Here is a 27693-nt window from a genome sequence, read left to right on the forward strand (position 1 = left end):
TTAGTCATTAAATGGATGAATAAGTAAATATAATTAAGTATTTTATAAAAAAGTTAATCTCCAAACTGTTATAGTTTACGTTATCTACTACTCAACGATAACATCTAAAGATTAAAAGGAATATATTCTAATTTATCAATAGAAATTTTTCCAAGATACTGACAATGGGAATATTACAGAAATTAAGATAGGTAATCCTCAGAATATCAATAGTAATAAAAATTTGTGTAGATATTTTTTACGTTTGAAATAAGAAGTATAGCAACTTTAATAAGTCTATGCGTTTTCCTTTGTTAACCATCATTAATTGGCACGTAACCCGATGTATCTGTACTTCGCATACACTTTGAGGGAAACTCAAGTGATAAAGTCGATTATTATGTACATTAATTATCGACGATAAAATGGAAAGCGATCGATCGTTTATTACGCGTTTACTCCATAGTATTAGCAATAACGTCGTAATTAATTACGTTATACCTAGTTCTACCTGAATTTTTTTCGGAACGACGAAACTAGGTTAGCTTATTGTTAGTTTTAGGTTAGATAAATTAATATCAAAAGGATGAAAAATTCCATTTTATTTTTACAAATGTAATTTTCTTATTTTTATAATGCGATTCCTAAAAATTGAAATGAATATAATATTAAAAGAAATACTAACCTATAATACAGAAATAATAATTAGAAAGCCAAATATGTTTTTAACAAACATATCTTATTTCAACTTTTCTCTCTGTCTCCTTTTCTATATAATTCTATGTTCTAATTTCATATAACTGTTTTATACATTTTTTGAAATCGAATTTAGAGCTTTGCCATAACCTAAAAAGAACATTGAAATTAAGTTATAATTTACTATCTCAAAAAGTTATTATAATATTTTTAACAGGATCTCATGCGTCATTATAAACGTATACGTATTCGATTTATCGTTTTTAGTGAGTTTTACGTAAAAACACATTGTAAGATCCTATATAATAGCCTTTTGTAGCGAGTATCGAATGTGTTAACTCGATCGGATTAAGCGAAAATTGATTCATTACTGGTAACTACCATCTTCGCATCAGTAACAGGAAAACAAGAGAGAAATGTTTCGTTTTATCTTGCATCATTCCTTATCAGCGCCATTCTTGTAATATCAAAACCGCAAGTTAATTACAACTTTGTTGTTCTACGATCGATAAAACATTGCGTTAAATCAATTGATTGATCTTGCCTCTGTTTTCGCTCGGAATTCTAATTACGTATCCTTATACAAATGTCATTTCGAAATGTTACTTGTTGCTTCTTTAAACGATTAGTTATTATTTTCTATGAATATATAAAACGAAGAAATGAGATCTTGTAGAAAATATAGTACAAGATGATATAATTATAAAACTGTAATTTCGTTTGACTTCTTTTTTGTATTCTTTATCATCAGAGTGATGAAACTATTAACTACATTATCGACATATCGTAAAAATGTGTAATCATCTAAAAGTAGAGTAATTAATATAATAATTATATAAGAATAGAACAAATAATCCTACTGTTACGTATTTGTTGCTTGATTTACATAAGTCAAGCGAATGGTTTTACTTAATACGGGAAAAGAACTCCATAAATATTTATGCTTATTTATTTAGTCATATATGTATACATTGGAAAAGTTTTAATTGAACTATAGACATGAATCAAATAATTCATCATCGATCAATACGTTGGATAATAATGAATTAACGAGAATCTGGATTTAGTCACGATTACTAATGGACAAATGAATCAGCTCATCCCTAGATTTGTAATGTATTCAAACGATAGAGATATCCACATTTCAATAGAATTCTGCGTCCCATCCGCGAAGAGACATTCACAAACAATGCGGTTTAACGTTATACAGAGTTTCGATGTTTTCAACACGTTCATCGTCACGTGTATCATCGATGACCCAACAGCGATATTTACATAAAATCAGACAGTAATTTTCATGACGAGATGAAATCGAAATTATTTCCAGCCAGTTTTAAAATTTTGTTATAAATTTGTAATTCTATTAATTAATAAGAATTTGTTGGTTAAGTGAAATAATGAAAATCGAAGTATTATTGCATAAATATTAGGTCGTGTTTTACGTAATAAGGTTATAAATCTTGCACAATTACAAGAAAGTGTATTAATTCAAGTGATAACTTGCTTTTTTAAAACATTTTTGGTTTAAAATATGTTATATTTATTGATACTGTTTACCTCGAAACAAAAATTACTATACACTCCAAACTAACCTAATATAGAATTTGTGGAAGAGAATTCATGTTCGTAAGAAAAAAAGATACCAAATTCTTCACAATCTAATTGTTTTCTTCCATTTGATTTCATTTATGTTACTAATAACCAACATCTCACAAAAGCTGTTTTAATTTTTAAAAAAAGACTCTTGTTGATAAAATCATTCAAAATTCCCGCGTAATGTTACCGCCGAGTAACAGAACGATAATCGAAAGTGAGGTTAGTCGAAAGATAATGTAACTTCAGTGAGCTTCAATAGAGGAAACACGAACGAGACATGTCCGCTATTTTCCGTCGAATTTAATGTGTCATCGAAGTTAGTTGACTGGTTCTTCGGACGACATTAATCGATACACGAACGCGACACGTGCTTTATACACGTTTCACCATTAGACTTGAAACGCATGGTCCAGTTCTGTCGCGCACGTTTCGAACTGCATGCGATATATAAGCCTTTTACATTCTAGTTTTCTATGGGTACGCGCGCGCTTTTTGTTTTCAAAACGTCAGTTAAATCACGTCCCTTTTGTTCATCGTTCAAAAGTTGCCGCCGTTTCAAACTTGAATTTCATCATGGCGATGGTTAGAACGTCAAAACTTAAATTTACCTCTTGAATTTTTATTTCGTGTTATGTTTTATCATCCTCTCTCGTTTATAAAGATGTGATTCCTTTTATTGAGTGGTTTCATAGGTTGTTTGGAAATTCGGATAGTCTACTTGTAATAGTCTACTACTAGTGAATTATATATATATATATTTTTGTAATTTGATTTATTAGCCCTGCTATTTGCTCCGAGTTATTTTTGACTCAATCATAATTTCCTAACTTGCTGATGAATATAAAGAAATTGTTATTAATATTTTATATCTAATTTCTATTTTATATTGAAGGTGAAATCTCTTCAGAATTAAAATATTATATTAAAAAAAGTAATACCATCAAGTAGAACGAGCAGTTAACTTGAAGATTATAGCGGGATAATAGCAAATTAACTAAAAAGTATCATATAGCAGGAGTTACAGAAATAAAGATTATTTTAAGAAGTATGTTTAATCAAAAGATTATATAAATCTTTTTTTACTTCAAAATATACGATATAATAGGAAAGTGATTCTTTTATATCTTATGAATATAACCTAGATTCATAAGGAATGTATTATATTTACTTTCTTGTTTAAAAGAAAATTATTTAATGTTTGAAATTTTAGTTACACTTAAATTACTTAAATAATTCTTAAATAACATCAATTTGAATAATATTTTAAACATCAATAAAATATTCATTTAGTTATTGGTTAATGTAATAAGATTAGCAGCTATTAATATGATTAATGTTTCAATCTTTTGTAAGGAATATAAATAAAATAAGGGGATTCCTTCTGTTTCAGTGTTCTTAATATTCCATCCACTGGTTCCGAAGGTCTGTCCCATCTCCACAACGCCGTTCAAAAATGGGTCGGAAGAAGATTCAAATTTCGCGCATCACGGACGAACGGAATCGTCAGGTACTACAAGTTTATATTAAAAGAAAACCGAATTTCATAAAAAGAAAAAGAAAGTTAAATAAATTACGTAGACAAATTTTTTATTTTCTGTGATTTTTATAAATTTTTCTGGCACAATTTCTTTTTCTAATACAACATTTGTTTTGTAACCTCTATAAGCATAAATACTAAATGAATAACACGGTGCCGATCTACACAAAGCATTGTTTTGTATTCTAAATAGTGTTTTCTACGCTAACTGTACGAGTACTAGAAGCTACAAGTACTTCATAGAAAATATCCGCTATTGCGTTACATTCATTCATTGTATCATCATGTGTTGCCAACTACTCAAAACAGAACTCCATTCACGCAAGTTACTAGTTATTATTATATCATCAATGATGTTATGACAATATTAATATTTACATAGTGATATTACGAATACATTAAATTTAAAACTTAAAATATAGAGAATTATCCTTAAATATGAAAATACCATTTCTATTGTATTAAATAAATATAATGTGAGATTGGATATAATGTAACACGAATATTATATTTAAAAAATATTAAAGATAACATATACTATCCACAATATCATATAAATAATAATCTTGTTACGATACTGTTATCACGATATTTAACGTTTATCATCAACGTGAAAGTAAATAGTAGCAATGAAAAACGCTAATGTATGACAGATAACGATCATATCGCTTCCATCAGCTTGTATTACTGATTAACGAATAATTTAGAATGGTAAAGGCAAATGGTGAAGGTGATTGATTCCTGATGATTCTCCAACAGGTGACATTCAACAAAAGGAAGTTTGGGGTAATGAAGAAGGCATATGAGCTGTCGGTACTATGCGACTGCGAGATCGCCCTGATTATCTTCAGTTCGAGTAACAAGCTGTATCAGTATGCGAGCACCGACATGGACAAGGTTCTTCTCAAGTACACCGAGTACAACGAACCCCATGAGTCCCTCACCAACAAGAATATCATCGAGGTGAGCCGATTTCTCCTTGGTAATTTTCAAGCTGCCCAACAACATTTCCGAATGTCCACCATCTAGGGAATGAGTAGATGATGGAATGATAGAAAAAAGGATAGCTATTATCTAGAGAATTTTGTTTGGTGAATAGAATTGTTTAAGGCAATGGGATTTCCATACTCTGGGTAAATTCTGTAAATTAAATTTTCATAATAACATTTTAAAATGTTGATTTATTAGAGAATTAGAAAGTTTATTGTTGGTAGTATCTTTTATGGAAAATATACTTTTTTACAAGTTACTAATATTGGAACTATCAATCTATCAAATTTTTGTAAGGATTTTTAACAAAATTAATGTTAAGTTTTATTAAGACAGAACATGATTATTATTTATTTTCATAATATCTCTCTGCCTATAATCTTCTGTATACAATATATTTAAGTAAAAATTACAAGTTGGTAGTTCTAGTGTTAACGAATTCGTTTACATAAAACTAGAAGAATTGATAATAAAATGAAACTATAAAAGTAAATTTTATTAACTAAAAACTATTATCCTATTTCTTGTACAAAATTCTTGTAAAAAGGAAGTCTACAATCTATGAATAGTAACATATCAATTCCTTAATATAATTAGTTGATGAATTATTGTGCAAAAGAATTTTAGAATACAGTATGCCCAGTATGAAATTATAATTTCCATAGTAACTATAGTCTAGTACTCTAAAATATTGAAGAACTCATGTTTACTATATTTTCAATGAATATAAACCTGTTATAACCTAGTTCTGTTCAAAAACAGAGGTTATGTCTCTCACGATTATTCTTTAAAATTGCCCTGCAGTATGATTCTTTATTTTAAATAATGGAAACGTTTCTTCGAGATTAAGATGAACGTGTTTCAAATCTGAATGAGTATTGTTTCCGAAAGACTTGCCTCACATTCATGTAAATAATGTCGGAGTATGTTTGAAGCGCGTCTCTGCATCTCCAAGGCCGATTAGACTGTTCCAGAAGATACTGTGCAGCGTTCAAATCGTTTAGCCAATCCTGTTGAACAAACTGGAAGACGTTTTGCAAGAAAAAGATCTTAAAGCTACCCTTGACCAATAAAAATCATTATTTACATACAGTATAATTATGTGGCCGTAATAATAATTATCTTGGGGATTCTATACTCTGTAAATATTATTTGCTCTTTTATCTTTTCTTATAATAGCCAAAACATCTTATCAACGGGTCTTTTTCTTACAGCTATCTACAGTATATGATTTCTTTCATTAATATGTTGATACAGAAAACATAGTTTAGGAGGAATGTGTATGTTCTAACTATACAGAAGAAAACAAGAAGATTACGCTATATTTATGTAAATTGGACGTAGGATAATTTAAAAATGAGTTCTTCAATCGATATAAACTCTTTATTTTTCAAGGACTAATATTTAAGATACCACACTTTTTCCATTATAGTAAAATTACTATTCAGAATTATTTCTTATATATTTCTTATGAGAAAATGTATATTTCACAGAACGTTTAATAACGTTAAACAATTTTTAGAGACGGTATTGAAGAATTTGCAATATTGTATGTTACGTAGCACTTTCAGTGGATTTAAAATTCTCTAGCAAATATTAATTCTGAGATTCTAAAGGGAATTCAGAATTTTACTTTCAAGTTTTACTTTCAACTTCCCAATAACAAAAATATATTCAGTGAAATTGAAACTTGCAAATAGTTGAAAGTGTTAAATAAATGTTACAACGTAACTTTTCATCAGTTTCAAAATTTCCAGAATTCTGAATACGCTTCGTCGTTGGTAAAAAAATTATTATTATTGAATTTTTCAAGAACCATGAATTTCGTACGGCACTGAACCGGTGATATTTTTCAAATAACCCCGCCCTGCCGACGCGACAAGTCGTCGTGTCTGGATCAGCCGGAAGGCGAGCATATCTTGTAACTCGAGGTATCGCTGATATACCAGTAAATGAGAGATTTCACAGGGAAAAATTGCACGACGCTCGATACTCTCGCGTATCATCATTGGTTATTAACTTTTTCAAGTTTGTCGATCATCGAAATTACAACATGGGCATGCGGCAAATCTACATGCGCGGCGCTGCTACAAGCTCTGCTTCCTGCGCGCCTTCTTTTTCACCGGTGTTATACAGGGTGGTCCATTAGTAGAGGCGACTGACCACCCCTGGTTTCGTTGCGTGTCTCGCTTGATGTTGCTTGAGAAAAAAAACGTGCATCAACGAAAGACAGATGACTGGATGGAATAAGCAACGTACAAGAAACTTTCATTTTGAGGACACTTCTTTTGCCTGTCTTTGGCTTTCGTATGATTACGGATATTAAGGTTATTTCTCCGGTGGTGGTACAAAGAGTATATTGATATTTCTTATGTACTCTTTTTTTAGTACTTCCCCAGGTTTATTTTATTACTTGGAGTAATTGGAATATATTTGTTTGTGATGTAAAAAGTTATATTTTTTTTTGTTTTTGTAGTATTTTATAGTCCATGTACATAGTGTTATAATCTTAATATAATAATGAGTATTTGGTTTACAAGTATTAAAACAAGTATTTGAATTATGTAAAATGTAGCATAATTAGTGAATTTTTATGGATCACTCTGTATACGCATGAAGACATGTTTCTCTTATTGTTAAACTTTCAAGTATATCAGCGATGGAAGTTACTAGAAAAGATATATCCAATCGATCGGAAGGGAATAATCGTGCCAATATAAATAATACATTAAATCTCGTTGCAATATTTAAATTGGTATGGTGAGTCGAAAAGAAGACCAGACAGGTTGCAGGCTGTCTTTTACGTACACCAAACTTGTTATACATGTTCAACATTCTTTTACAGGAATTTTATAATTCATTATGCTTGAAACAGTTGGGAGAACCTTTTTTTCTAGTTCTGCTAACCGTCAATTTATTAATCCCTAAAAAGATTTGAAATATTCCATAGAGATACGTGAACAGCCTTAATTTATTATTTCCTAGCTTCCTTAATTTCTTAAAAAAGGTTAATATGTACTTGAAATCCGTAATATGTACCGAAAGAAAAGTATTTTACAAAAGAGATGTGCAATTTGAATTTGGAACCAAATCTCTCATTTAAACTTCTTTATGAAAAGAAGGAAAGTTAAATAAAACTAATAAAAGTTAATAAACGCTATAGAATATTTAATATAATGCTCGATGTTATTCGATACAATACCGACGTTAAAAAGAATCGCAACCCTTAAGTATCGACTAGCCCATTCCCCACATCGGCCCCATAACCCAGTCCCCCAATTGTTTCGAGCATAATAATGGTCAGGGTCGTTCATGGATCCTTCACACGAATCCATCGTCGACCATCGTGTCGCGTGACACGCGATATCTTCTCTCCTTTTCTCTCTCGTACACACCCATAAACGCATACGTAACCTCACTTACCATGCAAATAGTAAAAGTACACACACGAATAACCAATACACCAAAGCTACGTACATAAGAGCAGAGAGAAGGAAAAATAACTAGAGAGATTAGTCGACTGTGTGTATACGTATGTGTATGTGTGTGACGCTAGGCGTTTAAATTAACGTGCATGCGAAGGTTGAGTGCCCTCGGGCGGTGTGGTCACGTGAACCTGTCTGCTGACACTTGCAGGCACTCAACAAGAAGGAACATAAGGGCGCCATGTCCCCGGAAAGTCCGGAGCCTGACGCGATCGAGTACAATCTCACTCCGCGCACCGAAGCCAAATACACGAAGATCGACGAGGAGTTCCAACTGATGATGCAGAGGCACCAACATAACGGCACTCGGGTAAGTGGAGGTCGTCGTTCGGTGTTGTTCGACGGCCGACTGACGTCGAGAGGACAGACAGGGAGAAAGAGAAAAAGTCCCGGGCCAGGAGAATACCTGGGACGGCTGGAAAAATTGCGTGGATGTCCCGCAACGACGGTTCCTCGGTGATAGGTATTGTCGATCTTAGGCATTTTAGGCGTATGAAATTATTCAGAGTTTTTAGTGTTTTTGTAGTTTAATTGTGTAGAACTTGGGGTTTGGTATTTTTGGTGATTTGAGGTTATTGGGATCGGTAATCGATGTTTTTGGGATATTTGAAACTCTAGCATCTTTTCTCTTTTGTATATGGAGAAATTCTTGAATCCTTATATATTGCAAGAAATTTTATATATGTATGTATATTGAGAGAAATTGTTATTTTTCTAAATCGTATCATATACCAAGTTGGAATTTTTAGGTGTACATTGCTCTTAATGGGTTTGATATTTGTAGAAACGGATAGTGCTGAAGGTCAGAGATTGTGTTGCTGAGTATTACGAGTGATTGAAACTGGGATGGGATTATTGACATTTCTGTTGTTTCTGTATTTGAGATTCTACAGGTTTTCCTTTCTTCTGTATATTTTCAAAAACTATATTAAATATTAGACTATAACTTGAAATTCTATCGATTCTTCTTTATAATCTGAGAAATTCTTTATTAAAAAATTGTTTGAAACTAGTAAAATGACAGTAAATATTTTTCAAAGATATAATCGATATGTCTGAATATTATAATTTACGATAAAAGAGAAAATCATCTTTACATCATTATAAATATAATTTTTATCTATATAACTTAGTCTTTCTGAAATCTGATCGGTCTTAACGATAATTTGAAGGAAGAAAAATTCGTTAAGTAATCACCAAACTTCCCATAATAAATTTACTATCAACATCTAATAGCGTGCTGTTCTTCGTTATCAGTTTGAAAACGTATAGTAGCTGGAAGCTTACAATGGCCGCCTGTTCCTTCTGGTGTTTCACTTTGGGAACCTCTGGCTCGGAGTTTTCACATGACTCGAAGCAATTCGTTAGTCCTCCTGGTTACATTTATTAGGTTTTAACAATCCGCCATCAAGCAATTTGTCAGTGACGGTTCGATTTAATTCGCACCGTTTAATTTATTATCGCAACGTGAGCCCGTAAGTTTACAAAACAGCCAAGCTTATACCTCTAAACCATGATATTGGCAGACATTTAAAACCAGGGTATTATAATCTCTGGTTAGTTGTTAATCTGTTTTTCGTTTCGTTTGTCAGACTTACTGTGTACATTGTATCAAGCTTCATCTGGTAGTGATTAATGCGGCATTCATAATTATTTTGGCAAGCAGAGTAAGCAATAGAGGCTGGTTGTCTTCTTCAGAATTTGAGAAACCTTGAATATCGTATAACTGAAAAGTTTGAGTCTCGTTTAGAGTATTTGACTTAAATGTAAAAATGTGGTTGAGGTGTTCTTTCTTTCCTTCTTCTTTTTTTAGACATTTTTTATATGTATTATCTTTTTATAATTTGGATAATGTATATCTCAAAATTTATAATTACGAATTTTTAATCACATGTATAACATTAAATATATAAATACAAAGTATTATCCTTTCTTTTTTATATTTTCTTTTTTCAATCTTTTTATAGGAATTATTTTTGTACAATTTGGAAAAATATATATTCCTGAAAATTTCAATATCACAATTTATGTAAATATAAAGGTATGACTCTATGTTTTAATTTTTTGTAGGAATTCTTTGTAATTTATTTTATTTATACACAGAATGGAGATAAATTTGCTTTTGCATTTATTTTGTTTGATCGGGTGTTTTATATGTATATATATATTTTTTTTTTATTTTGACTATTGAATTTTATCTAGCAGAAATGGGCAAGGGGATAATGAAGACGTAATCTCGAAACGAAGACCTTATCAGAATTTGCCAATTCTCTTGAAGTCTACCATTGGTGAACATTGTATTAATAATGTCGTCGTGATTTACTGCGATTTCAGGCAATGGGACAATCGAATTACACTCTACCCGTATCCGTACCAGTGAATAGTTACGGCGAATCTCTACTTGGATCTAGTCCCCAAATGGCGCATACCAGCATTTCTCCAAGACCGTCGTCTTCTGAAACAGATTCAGGTATATAATCGATTCTTAAATTTTAGATATTGATCTGCAAAAATATTAGTAGATTTCTGATGGAAAGAAAAGAATTTTGTAAGAAAAGTATCTAAATAATTAATAATTCAGTTATTCAGCAAATAAGGATTTCAGCTTTTGCAATTTTTATTAGTGCAACATATTAATAATAATTTTAATAAGTTAATTCCTATATTAGTTACTAAAACGATAAAACTTAATTTTGTTGTTTTTCTACAGTATATCCACCAGGAGGGATGTTGGAAATGAGTAATGGTTACCCACCATCGGCATCACCACTAGGAGGTTCACCTAGTCCAGGACCTTCGCCGGCACTAGGAGTCGGAGGAGGCAGTGCAAACAAAGGCAGTAATCCGTCTAGGCATTCACCACAACCTCCGCCTCCTCCACCGCCGCCTCATCCTCACAGGACTAATCTTCGAGTAGTTATTCCAACACCCCTTACGCAACCTCTCTCCGAAGACACTAGTTACGATGTTAGTACGCACTGTGCTTGATTTCAATGCATTTTATTCAGTGCATTCAGTTAAAAATTTTATTTCAAATTTAGGAAATTGAGTTATACTTTAATGATATTTTTATATACTTTATGTTTTTCATCATTACATTGGATATTTTTTGTTATTAACTTTTTGTAATGAAATTTTAGAAATCTTTATTTTTCTTAATCTTGAATTTCGATTCTCATTTGAAAGAAATCATGAAAATTCAAATTCTAAATTTTTGTTAATTTTACAGTGTATAATTCACAAATTTAAAATCATTATATTTTAGTATTTAAATATAATTTAAGATATTTTATAGCAATTTCCTAGTGATCTAGTAGTCTAACTGCGTGTAATTGTGTGCAATTTCACACACTATGGATAGTAATATATAGATACATGAAAAGTACCCTTATGTAATTGCAGAATATTTCATTCTAATTGATCTTTTGTTTCGTGTTTCTGATATACAGAGTGGCCATGCACAATCCACATTGAACACACCAGTAGTAGCACTGCAAACACCATCAGTTCCAGCTGGATATTCTAGTTTTGGACCAACGGATTATTCCTCAGACTTAGGAAGCTTAGCATGGTCTCATCAGAGGTACGTTGATGACTTATCAATGTATTCGGCAGCCACCATGTCCAGCATCAGGTAAATCATATTTCATAATTATTCTTGTGAAAGGAAACTATATGTCCAGTTGGTATAATCTATCATTCAAAACGTTTTAAGAGTCTCTAATTACATTTTGTTCATTTACGTGTACGTCATCCTTTCTACAAACGAAAATATATTTAGAAACAAGCTTACAACGCAAAATATTGTATAAACGCTTATTCAAGAAAAGATTAAAGATTATTTGTAAAGTTTAATCGTGCTTGCAACGACGGTACTCGTTCTAACAACAGATCTTCTATATTTATCTAAGTTGATGATAAAAATATCAAACAACGTCCACTGGAGGTTTATAGTTTTTTTTCTTATTTGGATAGTTGTTTGTAGCATGCTAGTGAATCGTATCATTTTTCATTGAGATTTAAAATTCTTTTTCGGCAGTCAAATTTTCAAAGTTTTAAAACTATCTTCATATCAGTTTATCTCAAATCCTTTGGGACTAAAAGAAACAAGGATCTTGAACAAAAATATTTTATCAATTAATTACTTTAGGTACTCAAGCTTATTAAATGCTAAATCCACATAACGGTTCATCTATGAAGTGACAATGAGCTTTATTTATGATATATACTTATTTTAAAACATATTATGCTTATTTATTCATATTTAATACATTAACGGCTTTTTGCATATTTTATCTTGCCTCTGATGCTAGTGTAAGGTTTATAATAATCAATATGTGTTAGTAAATCTGTTAAATGATATTCTAGAAAGATACATAAGATACAACCTAATCCAAGCCATAGTTTCTTTTCAATTTAATTATTGTATACACTTTCTTCAGTCAAGGTCCGGTCTTATATCTTCAGCCAGCATATTCTCTTCAGAGATGTTATACTTTAGAGTACGAATCAATCTTGTTCAAATCCTCATAATCGAATCTAATATTTTCAACTTTATTTGATTACAGTGGTCTTCCCCATCTAGCAGTGTCGAGCAGTACACCGCCACCGGCCACATCGCCATTACCAGTGAAGATAAAAAGTGAACCGATTAGTCCACCTAGAGATCCTCATGGTGGCAACAGTGGCTCGAACAGCGGGCCGAGTAATACCAGCAATCTTCATCACACAACTCTGAACGTGGGACCTTCGTCTAGTACCGGTGCACCACCTCCACACCATGTACCTCATCCGGGACCACAATCGTTGAATCTTGTGTCGAGCAGACCGAGCAGTAATCCACCGCCATCTCACTCCGGTAGTATAACGCCGACGAACCTTCCGTCACCTGGAAGCGGCACAGTGGCAGATATTCGAACGAGTCACTCGAACGCCGGGGGAAACGGTGGGAATAACTCAGACTATGAGAATGGACCGCTGATGAAGCGTTCCAGGATCACTGAGGGCTGGGCGACTTAATATCAATCGTAACGGTTAATCGCTCGATCGTTTCATACCTCTACGTACAACGGCGTATAGTGCTTTTGTGAAAAGTTCCGGGACTTGAAGTCAAAGACTCGTTAATTATTATACGCAATGTTCGGCCATGGTTCTTTTTTTTTTCTCTTCTTGTAGTTGGATGCGCGCATAAGACGAAGAATCCTTGCGAAGAGTCCGACTTTGGCTGGACAAGAGAGGACACAAATTTGTTTATATTTTAAAAGTCCAGAAACACACGTAACACGACACATACACTTACATACACATACACATAAAAGAATACGTTTGTTTGACGATTAAATAACGGTGCCATAATGTTGAAGCGTTACACGTATATATATATATATATATATATACATATATATATATATATATATTATATTATACAATATATGATGGATACATATATATATAATGTTCATTATATATAAAATATATATATATATATATATGTATATTTTAATGTATATAATACGAAAGTTGTTTGTATATATGTCATTTATTCATTGTCATTTTCTTCGTGACATGGCATATTGTGTCTTTGATACTTGTCGCTAATGGCGAAGATATATTCTATTCCGAGTGAAGAAAGGTAATGGCGGTACGTTTAGAATTGATGTTAAGAAACGAATCGGGAGCACAGCATTTCGGAAGATAAGTGAATTGACAACCGAATTTCTAAGAGCTTTCGAAAACGTTTAATGAATTTACGGTTTAGAGATTTATAAATAATTGTACTTTGTTACTTGTTTCTTTTTTTTTTTTTTTTTTTTTTGTGCGTTATGATGGTAGGTAGGCAAGACCGCGGCATAATCCGTTAATTGATGTTTTTACATAATGAATGCCGAGAGCAATGAACATAATTTCTCTCTTAATTGAATGCCTAGTCAGAGAATAATGATATTCGATTAGTATATAAATTTTAATTTTACAATTTTTCTTTATTTTTTCTTTTTTTTTTGTAATTGCAATATCTCTTTCCTTTATTCCAGAAAAAAGAATCATACTCTTACTTTATAAACGATCAATGGAGTCGTACGAACATTTTATTAGAAAATCTGCACATAGATTTTCATATCATATGAGTCTTAGATCGTTTAATTTTCTTTTTAACAAATCGTTGGGTTTGTTTTTAAAATAGCGGAGTTTCTCCCTCCTCTTTTTCTTTTTTCTTAGCGAACTAATTAACGGTCTATGTCCGCTAATAAACAGAAAGATGTTGAATAATTAATCGGCTGCTGTACTCAAAATAATTGCGAGTAGAGAAAAAAAAATATGATCGAAAATTAATATATTAATTATTATGAGGTAATAGAGGAGATATATGCATATTACATGTGAAATAAGCATCTAATATAGTGTTGATTATTCAAACAGAAAAGAAAGGTATATACACACGAACTTGCAGATGTATACATATATACATACGTTATATACATTTTCCACAAGTATTTTGCACATTTGATATAAAGAAAAAAAATGAAAGGTGACATGGAAGGAAGAAACTTTGCAACCCTTAACGCCTAAGTCATACACAACGAGAGCTTGCACCTCTGTAAGCATTTATTTCCAAATAATAATCTATGGGAATTAGCAAATTTATTTGAATCAGTATTTAAATCCAATATTCATGGCACACGATTTTTCTATAACAGTGGAACACAGTTAAATTAAATATGAAATATAGGGAAAGAGAATATTTATTATATATAGTACATCCTTGTAAAATGCTTTGTTAGTCGAATCCATAATTAGTTGGCAAGATAGGGTTGCAATTGTAAAATACAGAAAGTCTTCTTCCTAAGTTAAACCGCTTTCGGGATGGTCTCAGCCTATGCTTTACTCAATCTCAGGATGTATCCTGGTGCGAGCTGCTCTCAAGAGTCGTATTTGGTACATTACTGTAATTAATTAACGTAATTAATGGAATACACAAACGATATATGAATAAATAGTGCCTGGCACCATTTGTGGCCCTCCTTCAGGTTGACTTGTTCACGTTGTGACTCGCATAAGGTGACTCGTCGACAAGCTACGTGTAAAGAAAAGTGTGTATCATACTGAAAGATACAAAAAAGTGGATTAAAAATAGTAAAAGAAAGCGATGTTGAGTAGAGTGAGAAAGAAAGAAGAAAATAGAGAGAAAGAGTGGTAGAAAGGTTTATCCGTACTACACAAATTAGTGGAATCATAGACTTTGTTTTACAACGTTCTGTCGACGAATCGACAACCTGGCAAGTCAGTCTCGGTTATATTATAACCGAAGATTATATTATACGTACGTTGAAGAAGGTAAAGAAAGAAGAGTCGTATGAATCTTCGATATTAATTTGTTTCTTTACTAACGTTGCAGTTAGAAACTATCTAATGACTGTATGAACAATCGGTGTGCGAAACATAAGATATATAATGTATAGTCACTAATGATTAATCACAAATTTTTAAGATGATCACAAAGTGCAATCTCTTAGCCAACACACTTTTTTATCAAAGAAAAAAAAAAGTATAAAGAAATTGTTATTTTTCATAACGAAAAAAGTAAGATTTAATGTATTAAAAAAAAGTATATATATATATGTCTCCACTAGTTATTAAACATTTTCCTATTGACGCAAAATTTATTGTATTTGAATTGATATTATATATATATATATGTATATATAATATATATGTATGTATGTATATATATATATATATATATATCTCTCTCTCTCTCTGAACTTAAGTGTACATGCCTGAAGTAAAAATCCTTGAAAGATAATCTACGATATGATTGCATTGTTTCCAATTTTTAAATCGCTACAGGTGGATCACATTGAATAATATAATTACTGAATTATATTATCTGTTACTTGATATTGTACGATTATTTCTCGGCAGTGTTTTAAATAACCAGTGGTATTATTGTGCTTCATTTGTATGTATAAGACAAAGCGATTTGCACAAACTTTTCATATCTACATGTAATCAATAGAAATAATGATACTCGAGATTTCAAAAAGATTCAACAAATAAATTTGGCACAAGACATAACTATTGATCATAAGTTTGAGAACGCTGCAAGATAAAGTCGAATACTTTGACTGACATATTATGTAATATGTTTTCATATTTCAGAAAGATGAATGTAAGAGTTTGATCGAAGTAAAGATCTTTCTTCATTTCATATCTTAATATAACAAATAAGTAGAGGATACACTAAAGAAGCTAATCTATGATGTCCCAAGTACACATTATCTCAAACTTATGGAAATCAATAATGTGAACTGGTTCAATTTTTTCTCGCTCAATGCACAAAATCCAAAATTCAATCTTCAGTTGTGACCTCATGCAATTTGTACAGAGTCATGAAGCATGTAATATATTCTTTTACAACGCATACGTAGTTAATGTCTCGTCTAGGCAATTATTAGGCGTACTTCTAATGCTAGACTGCCTGAGAGAAATCGTTCTAATTTGATCCACCGGTACTCATGGTCTCGTAACAAGGCAAGGATTACGATTTGCTTACCGATCTATTTTATTGTAAGATACCCACGTGAAAAAATAAGAAATACGTAGTGGTACCACTTAAGGTAGGGAACTTGTTAAATGGTGTACGTTAACGACGCGATTGTGCGTACCATTTTAATGTATATTTTTAATATGATGATGAAGTAAGTTGCGTAAGTTACACTCACATACACACAAATACGCGCGAGAAAATTCGATCTGTATCTATATCTTGTTCGGGGCACAACCGAGAGATCAATATGGAGTTTTGTACCATTTTAAATGATGTATCTGTTTGGGCCTGTTGTTAAACTATTACGTCGGTTCTAACCCTGTTGAAAGATTATTTACTTATTTATTAAGTGTTATATATTATATATGACGTTACATAATTAATATTTGCTAATCTATTATGATAAATAGAGAGAGACAAAATGGTACCATTATCCAATTTATTCTTGGAGAGAATTTGACCATCCTCTAAGTTGGATCAGTTAAATTAATTTAAATAGAAGAATTTTATACTCTACAATATTGGTCAAACGGTTGTGACTACAACAAGGGTTGAACGAAAAATATTCGATTGCAAATACGTAAAGCGTCAGCGATTATATAGTAGTTGAGAACTCAGAGACTATTATCGAAGTTGTTGGAACGCTGTGAAACGAAATGGACCATCATGTAGAAAATGTTGTCGTATGCATTAAACTATAGGACATACAGGAGTTAACAAGAAAAAGCATAAAAAGAAGATAAAAAAAAACGTAGAGAAACAGAATTAGAGCCTTTTTGTACGGGAGCAAAGTTGTTGGACAAGACCGTTATCGAAAACCGTGTTTTTATTGGCCACGTGCAAAACTCAAATGGATGCTCGCTTCGATTTTTTTTTTTTTTTTTTTAACAAATTTCCCTGTACTCCTCATTCTTCTTCGTCTTTTCGAAGAAACATTCGTTACTCGAGGATTTCGTGCAATTTCGAATAGTCGGATGTTGGACGGCTTTCTAAAAAATTAATTAATCATTTTGAATAGAAAAAAATTCTTTTTTAATATATATATATATATATCCGAGGATGTCTAAATATTTGAAATTTTCGTTCCAAAATGTTTCGTCACTGTGGCGCCATCGTTACGTCGCGGAGGACTGTTGAAACATTAAAGAGATTCGATAATTTCCCCAAAGTATTCGAAATTATTTGACGCATTCGAATGACTCGGATATTTTTTAGAGTAGAAAAAGAATATATATAATAAAAAAGGTGTTGTAAATATATAAAAAGAGTTTAGTTAACGAATCGATTTATTAACCTTTTGTGCCTTTGAAAGCGAATCGTTGTGAACTGTTGGGAACCAACCGATTTTTAACAAGCGATCATTTTCGTTTGAGATGTCGCGGAACGATCGATCTATTCCGGAAGAACATTACAAAACTGGAAAATACGTCTCTTTGACGAATAGGAAATAAGATTTTTCCTAAGTAAATTTTATTTATTCGTTACTTATAAAGGGAAGGAGAAAAAAAAAATAGAAAAGAAATTGAACAGAAATTTCTCGTAGCGTTTCTTGTAAAATACTACATAGAAAAAAAATAGTTGATATTTTGTAATGCAACCGAGCTTAACTATAAATCAAGATTCTTAATGATAAAATAATGATACCTATAACAAAGGAAGAAAAAGTTAAAGAATTTTGAAAATTCAAGATCTCTATTCTATCTATGCGATCTCGAAGTGTCTCCCTATATTTTTCGACCGTTGTCACTGTTTGTTGTCACGGATCGATTGCGAAAAATCGAATCGAGTATCCGAGAAATCGATGTTGTAACTTCGATTTGAACTAAATAGCAAAAGATATAAAAGCGACATGTGTGTATATGTATAAACATGGTCGAAAACTCAAAGCACGGCACAAGTATCACTTTTGAAAGCGAAGCGAATATTTGCAGAAAAAAGAAAGAAAATGATGTTAGAAGAGATGCTGAACTATAATTAATATACGAGGATGTATAAATGTACTAGCCACAACTGTTGTCACTGCAGAGTAAAAGTGAATCTAATATACATAAAATATATATGTATATATATATACGTATGTAAAAGTAAATTTAAAAATACTGAACATATCTGTAAAGCCACGTAGCATCACATTTTTAAAGGTAAAACTCAAGAATATACCGCCATTTTATTGTTAACCATCGATCGTGTGTTTATTGTCGAAACTTACCCTCCGATCGATCAATCGATAACGATCTCCCTTTTTTTTCAACGTTGTTTGTCTGATAAATAATAAAAAGGGAAAAATGCTGAAAAAAAATAGAAAAATATATATAAATATATAAGATAATCCTCGATTCGGAGGGGTTTCTTGTTTTTCGTGTTTGTATCGATCGATTGATCGATCTATAGTTTCGAGACGCACAGAATCCGCGTATATGGTTATTATTAACATACTTTTTAAATATTATTGCGTAGCGATATATTGTTATTTGTACGATATATATATATATATACATAAAGAAGCAAATGGTGAAGAATGAAAAATCTGTTTACGTTACACTGTTGACAAACAAAAAAAAGAGCGGCCCACTTGAACGTCGAGTGCAGAGTACAATGAAGAAAGAGCGAGAAAAAGAGGAAAAGGAAAGAAGTGTATAAAGGAGTTTAACAATAGAAAGAAATAACAACCACTCTGTATATGTAATTATACCGAAGTTAAAAAAAGTAACCGCGTAACGTGCTATATAGATATTATTATTAAACAGACAAACACAAACACAAGAAAAAGCAGAAAAAATATATTATGGCGTATTATAGAGTTGTGCGTTTAAGTAGCCAGTGATAAATCTGCGAAAACAGAAAGGAAAGTAATCTTTTTTTTTATTTTTCTTTTTTTTCCCCTCCCGTAATTCATAATAGTGTCATTTATCGTGAACATTTCTCACCGTTTTTCAAAGAGAGACAATTCGATCATCTTTTTTTCCTTTGCATATCCTTATTTGTTTCTTTTTTGTTCGACCTTTTTTCGTTCTCTGTGCTCTTTTTCTCTGGTAATATTCTTGAACTATTGAAAAATCGTAATTGTAATTCGTCACTTCTGTCACGTGGTTGTCTAGATCGTTGTATATCCGTGAAATTTGCAAGACGATTTTACAAAGGACACGCTTATTCGTCTTGTTTGTTCATTGATAATGCACGTCGAAAAAATGCCACACGCTGATGATGGTACAATAATGGACACACCTGAATAGAAATGGTACCGGCAATTATCGCGTGAAAATCGAGCACGTGCGAGTCACTTTCTTCTTATTTCCCCCATTTCGATAATCATTCACAAAAAAAGTCAATCACAATTAAATTACGTTGAATGGATACATTTAAAATTAAACATTTTTTTTAATATGCAAAACTAAAATTTAAATCGATAAAGACATACTTAATATTCACAAATTAATATTAAAATAGCGTTAATTTAATAACATACGAGCCTCTCACGAATTAAGGTCATTAACTCCACTTTTTACCAATTTCATAATTAATTTTCATATTCATAATTACGCGAGTTACAAGATTTATTTCCACAAATTCATTTATTCCAATAAAGTGATATAAGTAACAGGGAATCCTAAAATTTGAAAAGTGAAAACATCACCTTTCTCTGCATTTTAATTTGTGGAATTGGTCACTGTGCCATTTTTTCTAAATGACCGATGTATTTCTTTAATAACGTTATATTTTTTTTAATTAAGATTGCCAATTAGACACTTGTTCAATAATAAAACTATTAAACATCCAGCATCATTCTGAGGATACTCTCTATTACGATTATATATAAAATTATATATAAAGATATTCTCTATTACGATTCTCTTATCTATTGTTATCGATTAACGTAATAGTTCAACCTTTTTCATTGTTAAAATATAAAGATGACAGTAGAACCAACCTAAAAAAGATAACTTATTTTAAAGTGCTCGCAATTGCCCGATTAAAAGATAACTAGATTATACGTATTTCTTTGGTGCTCGACATATCCGGTCGTTGTTACATGTTATTGTCAATATCCTATACGAATAATAATAATAATCATCGTGAATCCTTGTCAAGGCACATCTTTCATCGATCATCGATCATCGCGATTATTACTATTTGCTATTACTATAACTATTACTAGTACTACCATGATCACCACTATTATTATTATTGCTATTGCTATTATTATTAACTATTATTATTATCGTTATATCTGTATTATTATTAATTATTATTATTATTAATTATTATTATTATTATTATTATTATTTTATTATTATTATTATTACTGATCACAAACTACCATACCGCGCCGCATCATCTATTGCTGGGTCAGTATAATTATTAGCGAATTAGGTTTGAGAAATTAGCGAAAATTAATATCGATGATTATTTCGTACGGTCTCTATGCACATCACAAAAACTATTTTTCCTCGTACATAACAATACACTAAAATACACATATACACATAAACATTCTACAGACGTATAGACACACATATGACATGAACACGTGCGCGCGCGAAACATTGTAAACACGCATTGTGGTTATATTTCAGTGTATCAGCATAATGATATGATGTTTCCCATAGAATACATTTTACTTGGTTTTTATATTTGGCAGTATTTTATTTAAGTGCCACTCGAGCATGTGCGAATCGAATCGATCGGTCGATCGAAAGTTAGGTTAACCGAATTTTGAAAAAAAAAAGAATTCCGAAATTTCAGGATAGAAAAATAATAATAATATCGATATCGATATATTTTGCGAACAATATTGTTTAAGATTGATTTATTACAGTACTAACATCCTTTAATATTTTTTAAGACTTAATGAAATTTTTATGATTCTTTGTATTTATATATATTAATTATTTTTCTCTTTTTTTTTCTTTTAGATTAAATGTAGATAAATATTGAATATATAGAATACAGAGGAATAAGAAAAAAATAGAATAAAGTGTTAGGAAATTATAGAAAAATTTGAACGTTGGACTACCAAGGTCATTCATAAATTATAGTGTGCTGTTTGCGTAGTGAAAAATATCGAATTCGCACGTGCTTGGATAGTGTTGTACCAACATCTATACATGGTTTGTTCGTAGCAAATGAACAATTTTTCATCAATTGTGATATAATTTGTACAGTCAAATTTTGTTACGAATATTTTTTTTTGAAGGTTAGATATCTTATACAATTAATGTATTTAACATTCGACTAACCTTCAAAGAACTTGCATAAAATAGGTACACGATAATTGTATTTTTTTCTAGTGAAATCTTTTTTAAATAAATCGATTGTTTTGATCAATTGATTTATCTTTTCGCACAAGAATTATGTTAGAAAAGGTGCCATTTTTACCGAAGCACAGATATAATATAATTCATAGTCAAATATTTTTCTAACGGTTCAGTGTTATAAGGAGAAAGGAAATTTTATAGAAAATGAATCGATTCAAATTTAAACTCGAATCTGAGTTTCTTCGATACCGGATATGATGTCGAGAGGTATGTGTGAGACTAAAACATCATTAGTTTCCTATGTATAAAATAATTGATGTATTTACAAAACATTGCCTGTTCCATAGTCTTCTTTTCAATGTTAGTGGATTGTAAAATATGTAATATATGCATTTATTATATTTTCTTAATTTGTGAATTTTTCCAGATTTAATGAACACTTAAAATTAAAATTTTAAAAATTTAAGAAAATTAAGAATCTTTTTAAATTAAAGAATTGGTTAATAGAAAGATAGTATCTTCGTTTCAAGAAGACAATATATATTAAAACACAGTAAAAAATATATATTTCATCTATTACAATCCATTCGCATAAATTATATGACTAGAAAAAATGTGTATACACATATTGTTGTGTAAACTGTGCGTCTTTGTTGAGCCATTGGACGTGTACGAATGAAATATGAATTTTCTATTAAAACTTGCTACATTTGAAATTTTTTAAAGCTTATAATAACTCATCTACGAAAACACACGTATATATCGTGTTTTAAAATTAAAGACCAAGAATAAAATTCGCACACGATCCAATAAACAAAACTACTAACACTGTGATGTGTTTCTGTGGTCATTGTAAATTCTTCTCTTTAATTCATAATCATGTTTCATTCATTGATCTCATGACTGTCCACTTCGTGAACGTCTCTTTCCGCTTAATATGTACATCTTCGTTGTTCAATATTCCTGATCATATGCAAAAAACGAACACGTGCATATTGTCTATACAAAATACTATTCCTATACTTCAATTTTTTGTGTCTAAAATTAACGAATTACAAAAGAATTTTTGAAGCAAAATATTACTAGGATATTGTTAAAATTATAAAATTATAATTTTTATATTTTTCAGGTATTTCATTTTTTCAAATTGTTTCGTGTGTCGAAATTCTTAGATAACTTTTTAATAATTTTGTTCTCTATCAGTGAGAAGCGCGTTTCTGCTTCATTATCTGTCTCTTTCTCTTTCTGTTTTCTCGATAGGAACGAAAACACGTATTTTCCTTGTGTAAAGTGTCGCACCGCAAATGTCGAAACACCATATTACATGTGTACAATCCGTACCCATTGGATGTCGCTCGATCATCGTAATCTATCTAAACTTCGACACTTCTTGATCTCAAGACTCTTTACTTTCAAACTTGTAATTAATTTTCTATTGATAAATCTTTCTACCACGTTTGTACAATCTATGCACATGCATACACACACATAACACGTACATACACAAGTATACACAGTAACACATTCTAAACGAATACATAATGTGGTATACTATTGTGTAATCAGTAATCGGTGTAATGAGACGCAGAGAAGCGATAAATAACACACAGATACGCATTTTTTGCACCGACGTACTAACACAACTTTCATTGTGACGTCCACTAATGTAATTCATACGATCGTGTACATGTAAGATCAGCGCCGCTCTACGACTCTATTTCGCTCGGTTACGTTAACTAAATTTTCAAACGTTACAGACGTTCAGAGGTTTCTCGTTTGCCATTATTTTTTTAATGCCTTTAATATTCTAAAACATATAAACAAAATCTTGAAAAGAATTAGTCTAAAATTTACTAAGAGTTAGTAAAAAATAATGTGTGTTTTCAAGGTTATTGTAAATTACTGGACTGCAAATATTCATACAATATTCATAAATATTCATAAATATGACTAAAAAATAGAATCTAAACAAAAATTTGTTTCATTCTTTAAATATTGTTAAAAGTATCATGTATTTTGAGTATTGTATACATTTTTGTGTTTATATCCATTCTGAGTATTTTTCCAGTTTAAATTTCTCGTAAATGCATAAATATCTGCAGTCTATTAATTATCATAATTATAGAACGAGTTCAATATCCTGTTGCAACATGATCTTCAAAAGATCTGAAGTATCAGTAAAATATCTTTGTTGATTTATATTAGTATGTAAAGGTGTTTCACTTACAGTGGTCTCCTTAAGCATTTTCGCTATATATATTTTCATCTTTTAATAATAAAATGCATATTGCTAATATATTTTAAATTTAGTTAATATTACTCCAAGGTCATGTTGTTACAGGTTATGACATAAAATGTCTTTTTATTGAGCTTGGAATTTAGAGATGTATGATCTAAAAAAAAAAAAAAAAAAAAAAAAAAAAAAATTAAGTCAATTTAAAAAAGAAAATAAAATTCTTTCTAAGATATTTTTTAATAAAAAGTAAAAGGCATATTTTAAAGAAGATATACGTGTGTTTAAAATTTTTAAAGAATCGTGATTAATACAACACGTGGCACATATTACTCTGACAGCTTTTTAAGAGGAACACATGATATACAGAAGTCGCAAATCGTTCTCAAATATAATTAACAAGTTCAAGATGCTTTAAATAATGAACAAACATTGAAAAAGCGTGGAAAAATGAAATATCTTAAATATGCACGATCGTATTTTGTCCTCTGTAGAAATGCCTTATTGTCACGTGCCTCAATTAACAATTAAACTGTTCACCTGCTTACCAATTACTTGTTAGTATACGTATCAACAAATATGTACGTGTAATATCGCGTTATTCTTTGTACTGCTCTTGTAAATATATTCTGAACGATTACTGTCACCATGTGTCGTCTATGAAGTCGAGCATTTTTTCGAAATTATTTGTTTACCCCATTTCTCCTTATTCTGTCCCTTCATCTATTCAAGACGCTTGAATCAATGTGTGTGAAATCCATAGTCCACATCATATCATATTTTTTCAGCTTTATAATAATTGTTTCGCGTGTATACTTGTATATATTTAAACCATTTTTTTTTTTTTTTAACAATTAAGGGCAAGTTCTAGAAATTACAATTAAATTTTCTTCCTTATAGATTTAAAAATATACTCAGTGTCTTCAGGGTATTTGAAGTATGTAAAATAATGTGTAATAAAAACTATAAAACTATAAAACAGAAGTCATGAAAGCTACATACATATATAGAAAAAATTATATGCAATATAAAATTATGAAAACTATAGTAATGAAAATTACAAAATCAAATCTTGTTATGAATACATCTTTTTTGTTTCTAAACTTTACACGGATTAAAGGCATTTAAATTGTTAAACTTACCCACAGTAGGTAATGATTACTTTTAGTTACTAAAAATAAAAAAATAAAAATTTCTGAATAATTTTATAGGAAACAACATAATTTTGAAATTTAAAAAATTATTTCACAATGATAAAAGGATTTCAAAAATTATACATATATCATATATCTATACCTATCTGGAATTTGTTTGGCGCTTTCGTCGTTAAATGTTATGAGATTATGTAGGTACCAACTGACTGAAATTTACGTGTATTTGAGATTCGAATAAGGAAATTATTTTGTTGGTAAATTGTGTGAATATTTTCATATTAAGAGCATACTTGTAAGAAAGGAAGTGAAGAAGTACTAAAATTCTAAAATGCCACTTCCAGCTGCATTAGCTGCACGGCTTGCTAAAAGAGGGCTTATTATTGGATCAGAAAAACACGGTATAATAATTTTATTCATTTGTACATAAAACACAGTATAACCAACAATATCATTTTATATCGAATTGATCATTTAATTAATAATTGTTTTTCTATCTTACTACTTTATGCTTCATAAATACTATAAAGATCAGATTATTAAAATATAATTCAGAATGAACATAACCTTAGTATTTTCATACATAACCAAGTTTAAAAAATGCTGAGGATATATCATGTATCAATTAAATAATATTTTTAGAATCTACAAAAAAGGAATCAAGAAAAAAAATCCATGAAGAAGTAATAGCTGAAGATTATGATAGTACAAAAGATGATATTAACCAAATTGACATATCACAAAAATTTATGGTAAATATATCAAAAACTATTATAAAATACTAAATGCAGTAATGATAAATAATAATGCAAATATCCATAATACAAAAATGTTAAATAATAAACGTTGTACTTTAGGGATATAGTGGTTGTCCCAATAAGTATAATATTTATCATGAATGTACAAAGAAGTGCAAAGAGTTATGGGGTCTTGGACATGTACAACCTTCTGACAAATACTTGAAAAAGCAAATAAGATTAATACAGAAATACCCCTTACCAGAAACCTGGAAAGCTGTTTATGACCCTGGATCGTTAGTATCAATTTTTTCTACTTATCATTTCTAGGGAAAATATGTTTATATCAAATTTCATATAATTATTTAATTTATCAATAGTGGTCAACATTATTATTGGGACTGGTCATCTGATTTGGTATCTTGGCTACCACCGGGCCACCCGAAATGTCAAATATCTCAACCAGCTTCTCAGTTAAGAGAAGAATTACATCTAAAAGCAGCAGATCAAGATGACAATATGTCCAGTGATGACAGTGGTAGTGAACAAGAGCCAATGGAAGTTAGTAATCAGTTTCTTCAATTTAATAAAAATTTAATGTCCAGTATATTTTAGCACTATCACAAATAATTGTTTAATTATCTAGGTGGACGAACCAGACACAAAGAAAGATAAAAAATTAGAGACTAGATCAAGACACAAACCAGGAGATATTAAAAGAAATCAAAGATTAGAAAAATCTGAGAGCAAAGAGAAGAAAGACAGAACTTTAGATCCTATGGATCCAGCATCTTACAGTGATATCCCACGGTAAATTTCATTTTATTTATTAATTTATATTAATAAAGTAATTATTATAAAATTACTTTTCATATATACACAACACAACATTCAAATTATTTGATTTTTATAGAGGAAAATGGTCTGATGGTTTAGCACGACACAATGAAGCTAAAACAGGAGCAGACACGACTGCTTCAGGACCACTTTATCAAATGAGGCCATATCCTAGTCCAGGCGCGGTTTTGCGATCGAATAGAGCCAACAAAACAGATTCAGAATCGTCTAACAAACCTAAAGTATCGTGTCCTGAAAAACCAGAATAAATTTCTTTTTTTATACCTTTCAGTCACTTATGCAATTTATTATATATGTCTAATGTAAATATAGTGTGACTTATGGAATTTGTCAGTAATCTTATTATTATATTATCTCTATGTATAAATGACTGACTAATTAAATACTTCGCCATTTTTACTTGCTAAATTTCTTAACACGTCTTTAATTTACTTCTTTTTCTAATAACTATGATTTAAAGATTATTATTATTATTATTTAACGTATAGTGTTATATCTTATTGAAAAACTTTTTAAAAATTTTTGTGTTCAAATTTAATTTGAAAGCCAATAACAGGCAAAGTAATATGCACGAAAAAAAATGATTAACGTTCATTTAACGTATAATTTACGATGTCAATAATTTACACAT

The 27693-nt window shown here is 30.6% G+C and overlaps 2 protein-coding genes across 10 annotated transcripts in view; both read left to right on the forward strand.

Moving 5' to 3' along the window:
- Window positions 1-24962, forward strand: part of LOC132914258 (myocyte-specific enhancer factor 2) — an 80072-nt gene extending 55110 nt beyond the window's left edge. For 6 of the 9 annotated variants that reach the window (XM_060973214.1, XM_060973217.1, XM_060973220.1 and 3 more), the window contains 7 exons: window positions 3662-3778; window positions 4568-4771; window positions 8435-8593; window positions 10618-10753; window positions 10994-11250; window positions 11733-11917; window positions 12852-24962. In XM_060973214.1, coding sequence (XP_060829197.1) covers window positions 3725-3778; window positions 4568-4771; window positions 8435-8593; window positions 10618-10753; window positions 10994-11250; window positions 11733-11917; window positions 12852-13302 — 1446 coding nt within the window. In that variant the 5' untranslated portion in view covers window positions 3662-3724 and the 3' untranslated portion in view covers window positions 13303-24962. The remainder of the gene's footprint in view (window positions 1-3661; window positions 3779-4567; window positions 4772-8434; window positions 8594-10617; window positions 10754-10993; window positions 11251-11732; window positions 11918-12851) is intronic. The other 3 variants (XM_060973223.1, XM_060973221.1, XM_060973224.1) reach the window with 3 other exon arrangements.
- A 671-nt stretch (window positions 24963-25633) lies between these two features.
- Window positions 25634-27470, forward strand: LOC132914274 (polyglutamine-binding protein 1). Its single transcript, XM_060973255.1, has 6 exons — window positions 25634-25868; window positions 26110-26219; window positions 26325-26500; window positions 26585-26765; window positions 26851-27014; window positions 27118-27470. Exons 1-6 carry the CDS (start codon window positions 25799-25801, stop codon window positions 27308-27310), a joined length of 894 nt encoding a protein of 297 aa, XP_060829238.1. The 5' UTR covers window positions 25634-25798; the 3' UTR covers window positions 27311-27470.
- The last annotated feature ends 223 nt before the right edge of the window (window positions 27471-27693 follow it).

This window comes from Bombus pascuorum, chromosome 14 (assembly GCF_905332965.1).
Source record: "Bombus pascuorum chromosome 14, iyBomPasc1.1, whole genome shotgun sequence".
Lineage (NCBI taxonomy): Eukaryota > Metazoa > Arthropoda > Insecta > Hymenoptera > Apidae > Bombus > Bombus pascuorum.

Coding starts and splice junctions, on each gene's coding strand:
- LOC132914274 (XM_060973255.1), top strand. CDS start 25,799: ATGCCACTTCCAGCTGCATTAGCTGCACGGCTTGCTAAAAGAGGGCTT. Junction 25,869..26,109: donor TATTGGATCAGAAAAACACG/GTATAATAATTT, acceptor TAATATTTTTAG/AATCTACAAAAAAGGAATCA. Junction 26,766..26,850: donor GTGAACAAGAGCCAATGGAA/GTTAGTAATCAG, acceptor TTAATTATCTAG/GTGGACGAACCAGACACAAA.